Source organism: Pseudophryne corroboree, chromosome 5 (assembly GCF_028390025.1).
Source record: "Pseudophryne corroboree isolate aPseCor3 chromosome 5, aPseCor3.hap2, whole genome shotgun sequence".
In the NCBI taxonomy this organism is placed as follows: Eukaryota; Metazoa; Chordata; class Amphibia; order Anura; family Myobatrachidae; genus Pseudophryne; species Pseudophryne corroboree.
This window is the reverse complement of record NC_086448.1, coordinates 373,801,729-373,823,156: the sequence shown is the minus strand read 5'-3', so window position 1 is coordinate 373,823,156 and position 21,428 is coordinate 373,801,729. Positions and strand designations below refer to the sequence as shown.

General features: G+C 48.1%; 1 protein-coding gene across 3 annotated transcripts in view; it reads right to left on the bottom strand.

Moving 5' to 3' along the window:
* The window catches only part of SLC12A7 (solute carrier family 12 member 7), a 952,187-nt gene that overhangs the window by 252,760 nt on the left and 677,999 nt on the right, over positions 1 to 21,428 (bottom strand). For all 3 annotated transcript variants that reach the window (XM_063922663.1, XM_063922664.1, XM_063922665.1), the window contains exon 6: positions 147 to 277. In XM_063922663.1, the coding sequence (XP_063778733.1) occupies positions 147 to 277 (131 nt within the window). The remainder of the gene's footprint in view (positions 1 to 146; positions 278 to 21,428) is intronic.

Here is a 21,428-nt window from a genome sequence, read left to right as displayed (position 1 = left end):
AACCAACGTTTCCTCCAATGTAATAAAATGCTGCAGAACAATTTATGGTATTTTTGCTTTGAGCTGTAAAATAGGTGCAACTGAAAGAATCTAAATAATGTCCCACTATTTTCTGAAGAGTATTATTTAGGCAAAGGAAAACTTACCAAGAGAATTTCTATTGTACCTAGAATGTACATAGATCCTGCAAAAGTTGTACCCAGATAGAAGCAAAGTCCTACAGCCCCTCCAAATTCTGGACCTAAAGATCTTGAAATCATATAATATGATCCGCCAGCTGTTAAATTCAAAACAAAAACAGTTAATCTAGTAAATTGAAAGTCTCAAAGTTTCATTAAAAAGCAATATTAAAGAAGGCTTATAGAACTTACAAATGTAAACTATCTCTATTATTCCCAAAGTTTTCCAGTGCTCCCCTAAAATAAGTACTATGAGCACCTCTATAACTTCTCAGCATATGTTGTAGAGGGTTACACTGGCAATTGATACAAAAAAAAAAATTGCTAAATGAAATTTTATATATATATATATATATATATATATATATATAGCAAATAGGCATAAAGAAAGAAGTAAATACTCAACTTACAAAAATAATTTTTGGTTAAAATAAACAATATACAAAGGTACTTCCAGATGTAAGAAATCATAAGTCTAGCACAAATACAAACAGCATTTAAATATTAAGCTGATTAAAAACTGGTAGTCAATGTTAAATTCTAGTAGATATAGGTTATTTATGTTATCTCTATGCTGAAAAACATAGTACAGATTGAGTAAAATAGAATTATAATTACCTATCAGTAAATCCTTTTCTAGTAGTTCGTAGGGGATACTGGGGATCCATTTAGTACCATGTGGTATAGACGGGTCCACTAGTAGCCATGGGCACTTTAAGAATTTGATAGTGTGCGATGGCTCCTCCCTCTATGCCCCTCTTACCAGACACAGTTTAGAAAATGTGCCCGAGGAGACGGACATTCTTCGAGAGAAGGATAGATAAGGAAAGTGGTGAGATTACGAACCAGCACACACAGAACAATAGGAAAGTCATGCTAACCAAACTTGAAACAGGAACAGCAACAGCTAAGCAAACAAGAATACTAAAGCAAGTAACAGTGCAGGAAGAACGAAGCACTGGGCGGGCACCCAGTATCCCCTATTGGCTAAGAGAAAAGGATTTACTGGTAGTTAATTAAAATCCTATTTTCTCTTACGTCCTAGGGGATACTGGGAATCCATTTAGTATTATAGGGAAGTACCAAAGCTCCCAAACTGGGTGGGAGAGTGCTGATGGTCCTGCAAAACTGATTGACCAAACTGAAGGTCCTCAGAGGCCAAAGTATCAAATGTATAAAACTTTGCAAACGTGTTCGATCCTGACTAAGCAGCTGCTCGGCAGAGCTGTAAAGCCGAGACACACCATGCAGCCGCCCAAGAAGAACCCACCGACCTAGTAAAGATTATGGAACCGGCAAACCTGCCATGGAATAAGCATGCTGGATAGTGAGCTTGATCCAGTGTGCAATTGACTGCTTTGAAGCAGGACACCTAATTTTATTGGGATCATAGAGAACGAACAGCGAGTCCGATTTCCTGTGACGAGCCGTTCCCTCTACATACACCTTCAAAGCACTCACAACATCTAAAAGACATTGAAGCAGCAGAGGTGTCCTTAACAACCGGAACCACAATAGGTTGGTTGATGTGAAACTGAGGCACCACCTTAGGAAGAAATTGCTGACGAGTCCCGAGTTCAACTCTGTCCTCATGGAAAATTAGGTAGGGGCTCTTGTAAAACAACGCCCCCAACTCCGACACAAGTCTTGCTGAAGCCAAGGCCAACAGTGTGACGGTCTTCCACGTAAGGTACGTCTACCTCCTGTAACGGTTCAAAACAGTCCGACTGGAGGAACTGTAGTACCAAATTGAGATCCCAAGGTGCCGTGGGAGGTACAAAGGGAGGTTGTATGTGCAGAACACCTTCCAAGAACATCTGGACCTCAAGGAGGGATGCCAATTGTTTCTGAAAGTAAATAGACAAGGCTGAAATCTGGACTTTAATGGAGCCTAGACGTAGGCCCACATCCACTCCCGACTGCAGAAAAAGCAAGAAACTTCCCAGATGGAATTCTACGGCAGAATATAGTATGTGTTATGCACACCAGTGCCAGCAGGAATGTACTGGTGTCTGAACGGAGAGGGATGCAAAACAAATGAACTCACAGACAGACTGGGGAATATGACATTACATACATAGAAGGTGATAGGGTAACAAAATAAACACAAAGTGAACAGAGAAGCCCAAAGGCTAAGAAACTGGGTGTCTCCCTAGTATTAGGAATGCTCAGATGGAAAGAAGCGAGATGTTGTGATTTAATACGTAGAGAACCCGAAATGCTGTTGCTAAGGGCAACAGCAAAACCCTAAAGGGTTACCAACGGGTGTGGCAGTAAACTCCTTGGTCAGAGATGGAGTAATAGACACAAGGAGAGTCTCCACAATCCTAGTCCTCACTTGCAGTGCACTGGTTCAGCTTACTGCCACTAAACTGACACCTGAACACCTTGCACAGTGAGAAAGGATTTTGGCAGGCAAGTCTAAGAATACAGCCGCAAACCTGCTAGGTTCACAGAGTAGCAAAAGAACCCCAGCAGGTTAAACGACTGACTCCAGTCTTACTGCTAGGTCTGGATTGGCAGAGTGTAATACCAAATCCCAAGGCCTATTTGCAGTAAGCAACAAACAAATACAAAGTTTACACAGTACTAGCTAGCTTTCAGGAACTGACTAACCAACAAAGATTCAGCAGCATCTGCCTAACCTGAGAAGAGGGTTTATATAGCAGGTGCTGTCCACGCCCCACTCAGACCTCACAGACTGTGAGCACAAAAACCAGCACCGGATCCCCTGCCGTGCACAGAGCCTGTAACCACTGCACAGCAAAAGACCCGAACCGGAGTATCAGCTACGCTCAGGTTACTCCGCTAGCACTTGTCTCCCGGTTGCCATGACGACGTGGCAGCACAGAGCAGGAGACCCTAACAGTACCCCCCCTCTGACGAGGGGTCAAAGAACCCCTACCACCGGGTTTATCGGGGAACTGCGAGAAGAAAGAGCGTAACAGTCTTGGGGCATGAAGATCACAACTGCGCACCCACGACCGCTCCTCCGGGCCATAGCCCTTCCAGTGCACCAAAAATGACAGCCGACCCCGAACCATCTTGGAGTCAAGAATCCTTTCAACAACAAACTCCCTCTGGCCACGTATCAGAAGAGGGGAAGGTCTTCCACTGGAAGGATTACTAATCGCCCGTTTTAAAAGGGAACAATGAAATGTTTTATTGATACCCAAAGAACGGGGTAGATCTAACTGAAATGCCACCGGATTGATAACCCTAGTGATCTTATAAGGGCCGATGAACCGGGGGCCTAACTTATGAGATGGCTGTCTCAACTTCAAATTCTTGGTAGACAACCAGACGAAGTCTCCTAATTTGAAGCTGCAGGGTCTTTTCCGCTTATCAAAAACCCTTTTGGTCACTAATGACACAGACACAAGGGCTTTCTTCACTTTCCTCCAAATACCTCTAAGGACCGAAACCACAGAGGAACCACCAGGCGTGGAGTCCTGGGGGTCAAAAGAATTGGCCTTAGGATGATGCCCATGCACACAAAGGAAGGGAGAGATCCCTGTAGCAGAGTGAGCCGCGTTGTTATAGGCAAACTCCGCCATGGACAGATGAGCAACCCAGTCAGTCTGACACTTGGAGACATAACACCTGAGGAACTGCTCCAAGGACTGGTTCACCCTTTCAGTCTGCCCATTAGACTGCGGATGGTAGCCTGACGACAAGCTGACAGAAATCTGGAGATCGGAACAAAATGCCCTCCAGAATTTGGCCACAAACTGGGATCCGCGGTCAGAGACCACATCAAGTGGCAACCCGTGGAGGCGCACAACATGCAGCATAAATAATTCAGACAGGTGTCTGGCCGATGGCAGCCCAACCAATGGAACGAAGTGCGCCATCTTCGAAAACCTGTCAACGACAACCCAGATGGCTGTCATCCCCGAGGATTTGGGCAAGTCCACCACAAAATCCATTGAAATGTGGGTCCATGGCTTAGATGGAATAGAGAGTGGATGTAATGGGCCAACAGGAACCCCTCTAGGAGTCTTATTTCGGGCACAGATGTCACATGCCCGAACCCACTGATCCACATCCCTAGCCACCGAGGGCCACCACACCGCCCTAGATAGCAACTCCCGAGTTCTGGCAATACCCGGGTGACCTGCTGACTTCTTGGCATGGAATTCCAGGAACACTCGCTGTCTTAACCTCGGAGGCACAAACAAAAGACCTACCGGAAGGTCTGGAGGAGCCTGCTCCTGTGCTCTAAGGACTAATGACAAGAGGTCCTGGGTAATGCCCACTTTAATACATGATGGGGACACAATGGGCAATGGCTCCTCGGTGGTCTCCTGGATTGGAGCAAAACTCCGCGAGAGCGCATCAGCCTTGATGTTTTTTGACCCAGGGCGATATGTTATTAAAAAATTAAAGCGAGCAAAAAACAAAGCCCATCGTGCCTGCCTGGCATTGAGGCGCTTCGCTGACTCTAAATATGCCAAATTCTTATGGTCGGTGAGAATTGAGACCACAAACTTAGCCCCCTCAAGCCAGTGTCTCCACTCCTCGAGTGCATCCTTAATAGCCAACAATTCCCGGTTACCCACGTCATAATTCATCTCGGCAGGCGAAAATTTACGGGAAAAGTAAGCACAGGGATGAAGGCGATTATCAGACACCCCCATCTGAGAGAGCACTGCCCCAATACCCATCTCAGAGGCATCCACCTCCACCACAAAAGGACGCTCTGGATCTGGGTGTCGCAGCACCTTTGCCGAGACAAATGCCCTTTTGAGACGGGCAAAAGCCGCTTTGGCCTCACAAGACCAGTGAGCAACATCCGCCCCTTTCTTAGTGAGTGCCACCAAGGGCGCCACTATAGACGAAAATCCAGCGATAAATAGTCTATAAAAAATCGCAAAGCCCAGAAAACGCTGAAGCGCCTTCAAACTAGTGGGCTGCACCCAATCCAGGACTGCCTGTACCTTGGAACCCTCCATTTGGAAACCTTCTGGGGAGATAATATATCCTAGAAATGCGATTTGCTGAACTTCAAATTCGCACTTCTCCAGCTTCGCCCCAAGCCGGTGGTCTCTGAGTTTCTGGAGGACTAAGCGTACATGCTTCCGATGTTCCTCCAGGGAATGGGAGAAGATTAGGATGTCATCTAAGTATACAACTAAGAATCTATCCAAATATTCCCTGAGCACATCGTTCATGAAGTCCTGGAAGACTGCCGGGGCATTACAGAGCCCAAAAGGCATCACCAAATATTCATAATGCCCTGAGTGGGTATTAAAGGCAGTCTTCCATTCATCCCCCTCTCTTATTCGGATTAGATTGTACGCACCACGTAGGTCAATCTTAGAAAAAATGGTGGCAGTACGAAGCTCAAACAAGACCGAAATGAGAGGCAGTGGGTATGAGTTTTTAATCGTGATACGGTTCAATTCCCTGAAGTCGATGCAGGGTCGCAACGAACTGTCCTTTTTACCCACGAAGAAGAACCCCGACCCAACTGGAGACTGTGAAGGTCTGATAAATCCCTTAGCCAAGTTCTCCTGAATGTACTCTGCATTGCCTGAGTCTCAGGACGTGACAGGGAGTACAACCTGCTCTTGGGAAGCTTAGCATTTGGCAACAAATCAATGGCACAGTCATAGGGGCGATGGGGAGGTAGTACCTCTGCAACTCTTTTGGAGAACACGTCCGCAAAATCTGCATAACATCCTGGCAATCCAGGCAAACTTAGCTGCGAAAGCCTGACTGGAAGGCTCAAGCAACTCCTGAAACAATCAGTACCCCAACTAAGAATCTCCCCAGAGACCCAGTCAAATTGAGGATTGTGGGCCCTTAACCAGGGTAACCCCAACACCAATGGGGCAAAAGTACAGACAGTCACATAAAAGGACAATTTTTCAGAGTGTGTGGCTCCAATAAACAAAGAAATCTGGCTAGTGCAAGAGGTAATTTTACCCTGGGATAATGGTTCCCCGTTTAACCCACAAATCTCAATCTCCGATGCCAAGGGTACTAAGGGAACAGAGTGTTTCAGGGCGAATTGGCGGTCCATAAAAACCCCGTCGACCCCACTGTCCACAAAGGCCTCAGTCTTGACAGTTTGACCGAGGATCTTCAAGGTCACCGGAATGATAAAAGTCTTCTTGGGAAATTCTGACTTCTGGCCTGACAGGATATTTCCCATCACCCTCAGGCCCTGAAGTTTTCCGGCTTTTCTGGGCATGATACTACCACATGACCTTTATTCCCACAGTACAAACATAACCCCTGCTATCTCCTCCGCGTCTTCTCACGCGAGGAGAGGCGGGTAGCCCCAATCTGCATAGGCTCCTCGGAAAATTCCTCAGAGTCTGAGGTTCCCTTGGGAAAGAAGGAAACCTCGGTCTCCCTTTCAAGCCTGCGCTCTCTCAGCCGTCTATCCACCCGAATGGATAACTGCATGAGCTGATCCAAGCTGTCAGGAAAGGGATATTGTACCAGTTGGTCTTTTAACTGGTTAGAAAGACCTCTTCGGTACTGGTGTCTCAGGGCTGGGTCATTCCACTGGGTATCATGGGCCAACCTCCGAAACTCCGTACAATAAACCTCAACTGGCCTTCGCCCTTGCTTAAGGATCGAAATCTGAGCCTCGGCTGAGGCCGTCTTGTCAGGGTCATCATACAACATGCCCAGTGCCGTAAAAAAAGCATCAACACTTTTAAGCGACGGACAGTCAGGCTGCAACCCATATGCCCAGACCTGTGGGTCTCCTTGTAGCAAGGAAATCACTATGCCCACCCGCTGAATCTCCGACCCAGAAGACTGAGGCCTAAGCTGGAAATATAGCTTGCAGCTCTCCTTGAAACAAAAGAACTGCGAGCGATCTCCAGAAAAACGATCCGGGAGATTTACTTTCAGCTCCTTAACCCCTGAAGGCACTGCTGCTGCGGGAGCTCCGCCAGCGGCCTGCGAGGTGTGCATTTTAATGGACAAATCATTAAATTGTCGAGTCAGGACCTGCACCTGATCGACCACCTGTTGCAAAGTATTTTGAGGGGTATGCTCCATATTCCCACAAAATTTCAACAGGAGTATTAGGCTGCTGAATATGTTATGCACACCAGTGCCAGCAGGAATGTACTGGTGTCTGAACGGAGAGGGATGCAAAACAAATGAACTCACAGACAGACTGGGGAATATGACATTACATACATAGAAGGTGATAGGGTAACAAAATAAACACAAAGTGAACAGAGAAGCCCAAAGGCTAAGAAACTGGGTGTCTCCCTAGTATTAGGAATGCTCAGATGGAAAGAAGCGAGATGTTGTGATTTAATACGTAGAGAACCCGAAATGCTGTTGCTAAGGGCAACAGCAAAACCCTAAAGGGTTACCAACGGGTGTGGCAGTAAACTCCTTGGTCAGAGATGGAGTAATAGACACAAGGAGAGTCTCCACAATCCTAGTCCTCACTTGCAGTGCACTGGTTCAGCTTACTGCCACTAAACTGACACCTGAACACCTTGCACAATGAGAAAGGATTTTGGCAGGCAAGTCTGAGAATACAGCCGCAAACCTGCTAGGTTCACAGAGTAGCAAAAGAACCCCAGCAGGTTAAACGACTGACTCCAGTCTTACTGCTAGGTCTGGATTGGTAGAGTGTAATACCAAATCCCAAGGCCTATTTGCAGTAAGCAACAAACAAATACAAAGTTTACACAGTACTAGCTAGCTTTCAGGAACTGACTAACCAACAAAGATTCAGCAGCATCTGCCTAACCTGAGAAGAGGGTTTATATAGCAGGTGCTGTCCACGCCCCACTCAGACCTCACAGACTGTGAGCACAAAAACCAGCACCGGATTCCCTGCCGTGCACAGAGCCTGTAACCACTGCACAGCAAAAGACCCGAACCGGAGTATCAGCTACGCTCAGGTTACTCCGCTAGCACTTGTCTCCCGGTTGCCATGACGACGTGGCAGCACAGAGCAGGAGACCCTAACAGTATGCTCTCACACCAAGAGACATATTTCTTCCAGATACGGTGGTAATGTTTAGACATTATCCCCTTCCTGGCTTGGATCATAGTCGGGATGACCTTATCAGGAATCCCTCTCCTGGCTAGAATCAGCCGTTCAACTTCCATGCCGTTAACTGTAACCGCGGTAAGTCCTAATAGACTGATGCACGGATCTTCAAGCAGCATCTCGAGAAGATCTGCATACCAGGCCCTTTCGTGGCCAGTCCGGAGCAATGAGGATTGCTTGAACCTTTTCCCTTTTTATTCTTTTTAGAATTCTTGGGATCAGTAGAAGTGTAGGAAACACGTACACCAGCTGGTAGACCCACGGAGTTGTCAGAGCGTCTATCGCCACTGCTTGTGGGTCTCTTGACCTGGAACAATTCCACTTGTTGCGTCAAGGGGCTATTATGTCGATCTGTGGATATCCACACCAGCGTGCAACCAACGGAACATCTCCAGGTGAAGGCCCCACTCCCTCGGGTGCAGGTCGTGTCTGCTGAGGAAGTCTGCTTCCCAGTTGTCTACTCCCGAAATGAAGACCGCCGACACCACCACAGCGTGATTTTCCACCCAGAGGTGAATTCTTGACACCTCTGACATCGCGGCTCTGCTTTTCTTTCCACCCTGTCTGTTTATGTACGTCACTGCCATCACATTGTCCGACTGGACCTGAATGGCCTGATTCTGAAGAGATGAGGCCTGCAGAAGGGCATTGTATATAGCCCTGAGTTCCAGGATGTTTATTGGAAGGACGACTTCCTGACTTGACCATCTTCCTTGAAACTGCACCCCTTGTGTGACTGCTCCCCAACCTCTGAGGCTTGCGTCTGTGGTTAGCAAAATCCAATTCTCTAAACCCGAACCTCCGACCCTCGACTAGGTGAGAAGTCTGTAGCCACCACAGAAGGTAGGTCCTGGGTTTTGGCGACAGATGGATCCTCTGGTGCATGTGAAGATGCGATCCGGACCTTTTGTCCAACAGATCTAGCTGGAAGGGCCTCGCATGAAACCTTCCGTACTGAAGCGCCTCAAAGAAACCTCCATTTTCCCCAGAGGGCGAATGCACAGATGCACCGAGATCCGGGTTGGCTTCAGGACAGCTCGAACCATCAACTGGATTACCACAGCCTTTTCCAAGGGAAGGAAGCCTCTGTGTTGGTTCTAGGTGAGATTTTGGTAGGTTCAGAATCCACCCGTGATCCAGGAGTAGTCTGGTTGAGAGGCCAATGCTGTCCAACTACCGCTTCCTGGGCGGTGCTTTTATCAGAAGATCGTCCAGGTAAGGAATTATGTTCACTCCCTGTTTGTAGAGTAGAAACATCATCTCTGCCATCACTTTGGTGAATACCCTCGGTGTCGTGGAAAGACCAAATGGCAGGGCCTGGAACTGGTAGTGACAGTTCTGTAGTTGCAAACCTTAGATAAGCCTGGTGAGCCGGCAAGCTTGGAATGCGAAGGTACGCATCCTTGATAGCTAGAGACACTAGGAATTCCCCCTCCTCCAGACCTGAGATCACCGCTCTTGAATTTGAACACTCGTAAGTACGGGTTCAACGACTTGACGTTCAGAATCAGTCTTGCTGAACCGTCCGGTTTCAGTACTACAAACAAGCTGGAATAATACCCCTTGAATTGCAGATGAGGTGGAACTGGAACAATGACCTGGGACTGTACCAGTTTTTGAATGGCGTCCTGTAACGTTATACTTGCCTCTTGTGAAACTGGTAAGCCTGATTTGATAAATCTGTGAGGTGGGAGCTCCTGGAACTCCAGTCTGTAGACCTGGGAACTAAGGATCTATGACCCAGGGATCCTGGCACGATCTTGTCCGGATGTGAAGAATTTTAGCCAGGCTCCCACCTGCCAGTCTTCCAGGCATCGTGGTCCATGATCATGCTGAAGGTTTTGAGGAAAGCAAAGCTTGAGCCCTGTTCCTGTGAACCGGCAGTGGCTGGTTTGTGTGATTTACCTCTAGCGCCTCTGGTAGCGGTAGAAGAACCTCTGGGTTTACCCCTAAACTTGGCAGTCCGAAAGGGCTGTAAATTGGGTCCTGAGTAGGCCTTCCTAGCTGGGGGGGCTAATGAAGGAAGGTATGTGGACTTACCCGCAGTAGCTTTGGAGATCCATTTGTCTAGTTCATCTCCTAATAAGGCCTCGCCTGTGAAAGGTAGGCCTTCCATGCCTTTCTTGGAGTCCGTATCCACAGTCCACTGGCATAGCCATAGACCCCTGCGTGCAGATACTGCCATAGCTGTAGTACGTGCATTAAGCAAGCCTATTTCTTTTATGTCTTCCACCATAAAGTTTGCAGAGTCCTGTATATGTTGCAGGAGCAAAACAATCTCCCCTTGAGCTAAGGTATCTAACCCCTCAATTAGGTTACCAGACCATTTGGCAATGGCTCTTGTAATCCACCCACATGCTATAGTGGATCTCTGGGCCACCACAGCAGCTGTATACAAGGATTTGAGCGTAGTCTCAATTTTACGATCAGCCGCCTCTTTTAGGGAGGCTGCTCCCGGGACAGGCAATACAATTTTTTGAGAAAGCCTGAATACTGATGCATCCACTATCGGTGGATTTTCCCATTTTTTCCTATCCTCAGGAGGAATAGGAAAGGATAATAATAACCGTTTAGGGATTTGAAATTTCCTGTCACTATTAACCCACATTTCTTCAAACAGGGTATTTAGTTCCTTTGACATAGGAAAAATGGCTGAGGATTTCTTCTTTATATTAAAATAAGATTTTACTCACCGGTAAATCTATTTCTCGTAGTCCATAGTGGATGCTGGGAACTCCGAAAGGACCATGGGGAATAGCGGCTCCGCAGGAGACTGGGCACAACTAAAGAAAGCTTTTAGGTCCCCTGGTGTGCACTGGCTCCTCCCACTATGACCCTCCTCCAAGCCTCAGTTAGGACACTGTGCCCGGACGAGCTGACATAATAAGGAAGGATTTTGAATCCCTGGTAAGACTCCTACCAGCCACACCAATCACACCGTATAACTCGTGATACTATACCCAGTTTAACAGTATGAAAACAACTGAGCCTCTCAACAGATGGCTCAACAATAACCCTTTAGTTAACAATAACTATGTACAAGTATTGCAGACAATCCGCACTTGGGATGGGCGCCCAGCATCCACTACGGACTACGAGAAATAGATTTACCGGTGAGTAAAATCTTATTTTCTCTGACGTCCTAGTGGATGCTGGGAACTCCGAAAGGACCTTGGGGATTATACCAAAGCTCCCAAACGGGCGGGAGAGTGCGGATGACTCTGCAGCACCGAATGAGAGAACTCAAGGTCCTCCTCAGCCAGGGTATCAAATTTGTATAATTTTGCAAACGTGTTTGCCCCTGACCAAGTAGCAGCTCGGCAAAGTTGTAAAGCCGAGACCCCTCGGGCAGCCGCCCAAGATGAGCCCACCTTCCTTGTGGAATGGGCTTTTACTGATTTAGGATGCGGCAGTCCAGCCGCAGAATGCGCCAGCTGAATTGTGCTACAAATCCAGCGAGCAATAGTCTGCTTAGAAGCAGGAGCACCCAGTTTGTTGGGTGCATACAGGATAAATAGCGAGTCAGTTTTCCTGACCCTAGCCGTCCTGGAAACATAAATTTTCAAGGCCCTGACTACGTCCAGTAACTTGGAATCCTCCAAGTCCCTAGTAGCCGCAGGCACCACAATAGGTTGGTTCAAGTGAAAAGCTGATACCACCTTAGGGAGAAACTGAGGACGAGTCCTCAATTCCGCCCTATCCATATGGAAAATCAGATAAGGGCTTTTACATGACAAAGCTGCCAATTCTGACACACGCCTGGCTGAAGCCAAGGCCAATAACATGACCACTTTCCACGTGAGATATTTTAGCTCCATGGTTTTAAGTGGCTCAAACCAATGTGATTTTAAGAAACTCAACACCACGTTGAGATCCCAAGGTGCCACTGGAGGCACAAACGGGGGCTGAATATGCAGCACTCCTTTCACAAACGTCTGAACTTCAGGTAGTGAAGCTAGTTCTTTCTGGAAGAAAATCGACAGAGCCGAGATCTGTACCTTAATGGAGCCTAATTTCAGGCCCATAGTCACTCCTGCTTGTAGGAAATGCAGAAATCGACCTAGTTGAAATTCCTCTGTTGGGGCCTTTTTGGCCTCACACCAAGCAACATATTTCCACCATATGCGGTGATAATGCTTTGCAGTTACATCTTTCCTGGCTTTAATCAGCGTAGGAATGACTTCCTCCGGAATGCCCTTTTCCTTCAGGATCCGGCGTTCAACCGCCATGCCGTCAAACGCAGCCGCGGTAAGTCTTGGAACAGACAGGGCCCCTGCTGCAGCAGGTCCTGTCTGAGCGGCAGAGGCCATGGGTCCTCTGAGATCATCTCTTGAAGTTCCGGGTACCATGCTCGTCTTGGCCAATCCGGAACCACGAGTATTGTTCTTACTCCTCGTTTTCTTATTATTCTCAGTACCCTTGGTATGAGAGGCAGAGGAGAGAACACAAACTGACTGGTACACCCACGGTGTCACTAGAGCGTCCACAGCTATCGCCTGAGGGTCCCTTGACCTGGCGCAATATCTCTCTAGTTTTTCGTTTAGGCGGGACGCCATCATGTCCACCTGTGGTCGTTCCCATCGATTTACAATCAGCGTGAAGACTTCTGGATGAAGTCCCCACTCTCCCGGGTGCTAGTACGTGATTTTCCGCCCATCGGAGAATCCTTGTGGCTTCTGCCATTGCCATCCTGCTTCTTGTGCCGCCCTGTCGATTTACATGGGCGACTGACTGGATCAGTACCGGCTGGTGTAGAAGCAGGGATTTTGCCTGACTTAGGGCATTGTAAATGGCCCTTAGTTCCAGAATATTTATGTGTAGGGAAGTCTCCTGACTCGACCATAGTCCTTGGAAGTTTCTTCCCTGTGTGACTGCCCCCCAGCCTCGAAGGCTGGCATCCGTGGTCACCAGGACCCAGTCCTGTATGCCGAATCTGCGGCCCTCTAGAAGATGAGCACTCTGCAGCCACCACAGCAGAGACACCCTGGTTCTTGGAGACAGGGTTATTAGGCGATGCATCTGAAGATGCGATCCGGACCATTGGTCCAACAGGTCCCACTGAAAGATTCTGGCATGGAACCTGCCGAAAGGAATTGCTTCGTAAGAAGCCACCATCTTTCCCAGGACCCGCGTGCAGTGATGCACCGATACCTGTTTTGGTTTCAGGAGGTCTCTGACTAGAGATGACAGCTCCTTGGCTTTCTCCACCGGGAGAAACACTTTTTTCTGGACTGTATCCAGAATCATACCCAGGAACAGTAGACGTGTCGTCGGAACCAGCTGTGATTTTGGAATATTCAGAATCCAACCGTGCTGGTGTAGCACCTCCTGAGATAGTGCTACTCCCACCAATAACTGCTCCTTGGACCTCGCCTTTATTCGGAGATCGTCCAAGTACGGGATAATTAAAACTCCCTTTCTTCGAAGGAGTATCATCATTTCCGCCATTACCTTGGTAAACACCCTCGGTGCCGTGGAGAGTCCAAACGGCAGCGTCTGGAATTGGTAATGGCAATCCTGTACCACAAATCTGAGGTACTCCTGGTGAGGATAGTAAATGGGGACATGCAGGTAAGCATCCTTGATGTCCAGGGATACCATGTAATCCCCCTCGTCCAGGCTTGCAATAACCGCCCTGAGCGATTCCATCTTGAACTTGAATTTTTTTATGTATGTGTTCAAGGATTTCAAATTTAAAATGGGTCTCACCGAACCGTCCGGTTTCGGTACCACAAACAGTGTGGAATAGTAACCCCGTCCTTGTTGAAGTAGGGGCACCTTGATTATCACCTGCTGGGAATACAGCTTGTGAATTGTCGCTAGCACAGCCTCCCTGTCTGAAGGAGTAATCGGCAAGGCAGATTTTAGGAACCGGTGGGGTGGAGACGCCTCGAATTCCAGTTTGTACCCTTGAGATACTATTAGCAGGATCCAGGGATCCACCTGTGAGCGAGCCCACTGATCGCTGAAATTTTTGAGGCGGCCCCCCACCGTACCTGGCTCCGCCTGTGGAGCCCCACCGTCATGCGGCGGACTTGGAAGAAGCGGGGGAGGACTTTTGCTCCTGGGAACCTGCTGTTTGTTGCAGCCTTTTTCCCCTACCTCTGCCTCTGGACAGAAAGGACCCGCCTTTTCCACGCCTGTTTTTCTGAGTCCGAAAGGACTGTACCTGATAAAACGGCGCCTTTTTAGGCTGTGAGGGAACATGGGGTAAAAATGCTGACTTCCCAGCAGTTGCTGTGGAAACTAGGTCCGAGAGACCATCCCCAAATAACTCCTCACCCTTATAAGGCAAAACTTCCATGTGCCTTTTTGAATCTGTATCCCCTGTCCACTGGCGAGTCCATAAGCCTCTCCTAGCAGAAATGGACAATGCACTTATTTTAGATGCCAGCCGGCAGATCTCCCTCTGTGCATCTCTCATGTATAAGACTGAGTCTTTTATATGCTCTATGGTTAGCAGAATAGTGTCCCTGTCTAGGGTGTCAATATTTTCTGACAGGGAATCTGACCACGCAGCGGCATCACTGCACATCCATGCTGACGCAATAGCTGGTCTAAGTAGAATGCCTGAGGGTGTATATACAGACTTCAGGATCGCCTCCTGCTTTCTATCAGCAGGTTCCTTGAGGGCGGCCGTATCCGGAGACGGTAGTGCCACCTTTTTAGACAAATGTGTGAGCGCTTTATCCACCCTAGGGGGTGTCTCCCAACGTGACCTATCCTCTGGCGGGAAAGGGAACGCCATTAGTAACTTCTTAGAGATTACCAATCTTTTATCAGGGAAAGCCCACGCTTCTTCACACACTTCATTTAATTCTTCTGATGGGGGAAAAACTACGGGTAGTTTTTTCTCCCCAAACATAATACCCTTTTTAGTGGTACCTGGGTTTATATCAGAAATTTGTAACACCTCTTTCATTGCTTCAATCATGCAACGAATGGCCTTAGTGGACATTAGACTAGACTCATCGTCGTCGACACTGGTGTCAGTATCCGTGTCGACATCCGCGTCTGCCATCTGAGGTAGCGGGCGTTTTAGAGCCCCCGATGGCCTTTGAGACGCCTGGACAGGCACGAGCTGAGAAGCCGGCTGTCCCGCATTTGGCATGTCGTCAAATTTTTTGTGTAAGGAGTCGACACGTGCACGCAATTCCTTCCATAAGTCCATCCACTCAGGTGTCTGCCCCGCAGGGGGTGACATCCCTTCTATAGGCATCTGCTCCGCCTCCACATCATTATCCTCATCAAACATGTCGACACAGCCGTACCGACACACCGCACACACACAGGGAATGCTCTAACAGAGGACAGGACCCACAAAAGCCCTTTGGGGAGACAGAGTATGCCAGCACACACCAGAGCGCTATATAATGCAGGGACTAACTGAATTATGTCCCCTATAGCTGCTGTTATATATACTGCGCCTAAATTTAGTGCCCCCCCTCTCTTTTTACCCTTTTCTGTAGTGTAGACTGCAGGGGAGAGCCAGGGAGCTTCCTTCCAGCGGAGCTGTGAGGGAGAAATGGCGCCAGTGTGCTGAAGGAGATAGCCCCGCCCCTTTTTCGCGGACTATTCTCCCGCTTTTTTATGGATTCTGGCAGGGGTAATTATCACATATATAGCCTCTGGGGCTATATATTGTGGTATTTTTGCCAGCCAAGGTGTTTTTATTGCTGCTCAGGGTGCCCCCCCCTAGCGCCCTGCACCCTCAGTGACCGGAGTGTGAAGTGTGTATGAGGAGCAATGGCGCACAGCTGCAGTGCTGTGCGCTACCTTGGTGAAGACTGATGTCTTCTGCCGCCGATTTTCCGGACTTCTTCTTGCTTCTGGCTCTGTAAGGGGGACGGCGGCGCGGCTCCGGGACCGAACACCAAGGCCAGTTCCATGCGGTCGATCCCTCTGGAGCTAATGGTGTCCAGTAGCCTAAGAAGCCCAAGCTAGCTGCAAGCAGGTAGGTTCGCTTCTTCTCCCCTTAGTCCCTCGCTGCAGTGAGCCTGTTGCCAGCAGGTCTCACTGTAAAATAAAAAACCTACCGTATATACTCGAGTATAAGCCGACTTTTTCAGCACTTTTTTTTGTGCTGAAAAAGCCACCTCGGCTTATACTCGAGTCAGTGCAGGCAGAGGCAGAGCAGTGTGAAGGAGGGACATGGAGCGCACAGCGCGCGGCGCTCCTGTGTCCCTCCTGCATCTCCGGCGGCAGCAGCGGCGGTTCTATTACAGGAAATACCCGTTCGTGACCTCTGATCACGAACCGGCACTTCCTATAATAGACCCGCCGCGGCCGCCGAAGATGCAGGAGGGACACAGGAGAGCCGCGCACGCTGTGTGCTTCGTGTCCCTCCAGAAGACAGCGCGGGATCGACGGAGGGGTAAGTAACAGCACTGTGGGGCATACCTGGCACTTGGGGAGGGAACGTATCTGGCAGCACTGTGGGGGCATATCTGGCAGCACTGTGGGGGCATATCTGGCAGCACTGTGGGGGCATAACTGGCAGCACTGTGGGGGCATATCTGGCAGCACTGTGGGGGCATATCTGGCAGCACTGTGGGGGCATAACTGGCAGCACTGTGGGGGCATATCTGGCAGCACTGTGGGGGCATATCTGGCAGCACTGTGGGGGCATAACTGGCAGCACTGTGGGGGCATATCTGGCAGCACTGTGGGGGCATATCTGGCAGCACTGTGGGGGCATATCTGGCAGCACTGTGGGGGCATATCTGGCAGCACTGTGGGGGCATATCTGGCAGCACTGTGGGGGCATATCTGGCAGCACTGTGGGGGCATATCTGGCAGCACTGTGGGGGCATAACTGGCAGCACTGTGGGGGCATAACTGGCAGCACTGTGGGGGCATATCTGGCAGCACTGTGGGGGCATATCTGGCAGCACTGTGGGGGCATATCTGGCAGCACTGTGGGGGCATAACTGGCAGCACTGTGGGGGCATATCTGGCAGCACTGTGGGGGCATATCTGGCAGCACTGTGGGGGCATATCTGGCACTATGAGGGCATATCTGGCACTGAGGGCTGTGTACGGCTAGAGCTGCATTTCCCACCCTAGGCTTATACTCGAGTCAATAAGTTTTCCCAGGTTTTTGTGGTAGAATTAGGTGCCTCGGCTTATATTCGGGTCGACTTATACTCGAGTATATACGGTAATTATATACTTTCTTTTTAGAAGCTCAGGAGAGCCCCTAGTGTGCATCCAACCTCGGCCGGGCACAAAATCTAACTGAGGCTTGAGGAGGGTCATAGTGGGAGGAGCCAGTGCACACCAGGTGACCTAAAAGCTTTCTTTAGTTGTGCCCAGTCTCCTGAGGAGCCGCTATTCCCCATGGTCCTTTCGGAGTTCCCAGCATCCACTAGGACGTCAGAGAAAATAAGATTCCTCACTCTCCTCTGTCACCTTATCAGGGATATTTAGAACTTCTCTGATAGCTTCTATGAGCGCCTCTATTCCCTGCGACAGAGTACCCTCCCCCACCTCTGAGTCCACCTCATCCTCCTTCATTTCTGACCCCTCATCATCAGAGTCAGACTGCAGGATATGGGTCAAAGTGCGTTTTTGTGGGCAAATGGCAGGGGACTGAGACGCTGGTTTGGGTACTGAGTCTCTTTTCATAAACTCATAGATTGTCTTAAGTATTGCGTCTCTTTCTCATTCCGAGATAACTTAGTAGAGATTGTGGAAATCATTCCCCTAATGGAGTCCAGCCATGCTGGTTCTGCCCGACTAGCATGGGAAGGGACACTACATTGAGTACACACTAGTGAACCCCCTGGGGAAGAGGAACACTATGCCTTAAATGAAACACACTCTTTGCCTGACATACTGTAACAGTGACAGCCCACACACACAGGAAAAGGTTAACTGCACAATTAACCCACAAAGAGACCTCCAGGGAGAGACATAGGGAATATGGAACCAGCACACGGCACCCTTAACGCTAATGCCAAGCTTTGTCAGGTCACAGACTAAGTACCTAGATTAGAGAGTTAGTATACTAATAATCGCTCCCACCCTGCTTTAGCCCCTGGTACCGCTGAGGTAATCTGGAGTCTCTCTGGAGGAGCTGCGCATCCCTGTCTGTCAGCGTCTGTGTCAGCTGCAAAGGGAAAATGGCGCTGGAGAGCTGCTGGATGTGCACATGGTGAAGCCCCGCCCCTTCAATGGTGCACGGTCTTTCCGCTATTTTTTATACTGGCTGTATGTGTCTAAGTGCATAAAATAGAGACATACTCCTTTTATGGCTATGTTGCCAGTCTGGGTACCGTGTCCGCTGTTCAGCATCTGTGTCCTTACACAGTGGGAGATGCAGTCCGCCCCGTTTAGAAGCCGGGCGTCTCCGTACCCTCCTGTCGCCATAATGGCCGGCGACCCGCTAACCAGGACGCTGGCTTAGTACTCACAACTCTTCTTTCATCTGGCTCTGTTAGGGGTGGTGGCGTGCTGCGGGAATGTACACTCACCGTGACGGGGCTTGCAAATAGTTCCCTCAGGAGGTAGTGTCCCATTAGTGGGGAACGGGACCATTAACCCTGAAAGAGGTTGCCCCCTCCCCCCACTCGTCCCACGAAGTAGGCAGGCTGGTGCAATCCGGTCCTGCCTGAAAATAAGCTCAGAAAATAAATGCAGAAAACTCTTCAGGCGCTTCCAGACACGTGACCGGCTCCTCCGGGCACATTTTCTAAACTGAGTCTGGTAGGAGGGGCATAGAGGGAGGAGCCAGCGCAAACTATCAATTTCTTGAAGTTCCCATGGCTCCTAGTGGACCCATCTATACCCCATGGTACTAAATGGATCCCCAGTATACCCTAGGATGTAGGTGAAAAAAGGTTAGTGCTTTAGTACATAAAAAGCTAGTAAAAAAAGATATAATAGTTTTAATGCTTTGAATTCATCAAATAATGAAAGCTTTAGCTCCATCCTTCGCTAAATACAGACTAAACACAAGGTTTCTAGAACATAAGAATAATATACTTAGAGGTTTTCATTTTTTGTATATTGGTCTATCTAGTATCATCTTGTGTAGGTTTCTCTTTATTGGTGGTTCCGCTGTGCAGTCTTGCTCTCTGAGGACTGTTTCAATATGACCGTATACAATTTTTATGACATAGGTTCATATAGTGACTATCAAATAATGGATGATTATTCATCCACGTTATTTAATGTATCTATTGTTGATCAATTTATTGGTCAATTTGCTATACATTCTCAGCTATATAGGGATTCTAACGCCTAGACCAGTGGTTCCCAAACTGTGTGCCGTGGCACCCTGGGGTGCCGCGGGACACTTGCAGGGGTGCCTCGGGTTGGTGGTCCAGAACCAATTCAAAATATTTATTATCCATGTAATAGGAAAAACTAGTACTTGTGGCTGCCAGTCATAAAATATGTGTACAAACAGAAGCAAATCTTGTCCCTCACCACATAACTGAACCTAAGTATGACATATAAACATAATTTACTTAATTTAATATTTTTTTATAAATTTCCCAATTAGAAACTTTTGGACTAGGGGCGCCGTGATAAAAATTCTGATACTCTAGGGCGACGTGATTCAAAAAAGTTTGGGAACCACTGGCCTAGACTCAAAATCCAATGTCTAGACCCAAAACCATTATTTTGGTATGCACTTCATCTAGAAGTAGTTTTGTTTATATCACTGGGTACTTCCATTTGTGTATTAAGCCATTGTTTATTGAGTCCGGGTTGAATGAGTGCATCTGCATACATCTACCATGTGATTGTATATGGGCGCACTAAGGTGGCTATATTAATCATTCATTCTTATAGATTGGTGGCAACAATATATAGTCTTCTCTATGTCTAAAATATATTATATATATATATATATATATGATTATTTTTTTTTTGTGAAGTTCTGGTAAAACAGAGTATTTTGCTTCCACTTTTGTGACTGTTCTGCATTTTTCCAATGACTACAATATATGTAGCAGTCCTTCTTTTGAAATCATATCTTTAATAAAAGATTTTTCGAGAGAATAAAAGTTAAAATTAGAAATCTAGTCCTAGGTGGGACTTGAAGTCGGGTCTCTCCCTATGGATGCCTCTGCGATTAGTGTGCTGAGCCACACTGGCTCTACATAGATTACAAATGTTAGAAGTTATACCTAACTATGTGTAGGTTTTGGATTAATGGGAACAGCTTGTCTCTCCGCGATGCCTATATCTAATTTATGTTTCTATCTATGTCTTATATATAATAAGAATTTACTTACCGATAATTCTATTTCTCGGAGTCCGTAGTGGATGCTGGGGTTCCTGAAAGGACCATGGGGAATAGCGGCTCCGCAGGAGACAGGGCACAAAAAGTAAAGCTTTAGGATCAGGTGGTGTGCACTGGCTCCTCCCCCTATGACCCTCCTCCAAGCCTCAGTTAGGTACTGTGCCCGGACGAGCGTACACAATAAGGAAGGATTTATGAATCCCGGGTAAGACTCATACCAGCCACACCAATCACACTGTACAACCTGTGATCTGAACCCAGTTAACAGTATGATAACAGCGGAGCCTCTGAAAAGATGGCTCACAACAATAATAACCCGATTTTTGTAACTATGTACAAGTAATGCAGATAATCCGCACTTGGGATGGGCGCCCAGCATCCACTACGGACTCCGAGAAATAGAATTATCGGTAAGTAAATTCTTATTTTCTCTATCGTCCTAGTGGATGCTGGGGTTCCTGAAAGGACCATGGGGATTATACCAAAGCTCCCAAACGGGCGGGAGAGTGCGGATGACTCTGCAGCACCGAATGAGAGAACTCCAGGTCCTCCTTAGCCAGGGTATCAAATTTGTAGGATTTTACAAACGTGTTTGCCCCTGACTAAATAGCCGCTCGGCAAAGTTGTAAAGCCGAGACCCCTCGGGCAGCCGCCCAAGATGAGCCCACCTTCCTTGTGGAATGGGCATTTACATATTTTGGCTGTGGCAGGCCTGCCACAGAATGTGCAAGCTGAATTGTATTACACATCCAACTAGCAAAAGTCTGCTTAAAAGCAAGAGCACCCAGTTTGTTGGGTGCATACAGGATAACAGCAAGTCAGTTTTCCTGACTCCAGCCGTCCTGGAACCTATATTTTCCAGGGCCCTGACCACATCTAGCAACTTGGAGTCCTCCAAGTCCCTAGTAGGCGCAAGACACCACAATAAGCTGGTTCAGGTGAAACACTGACA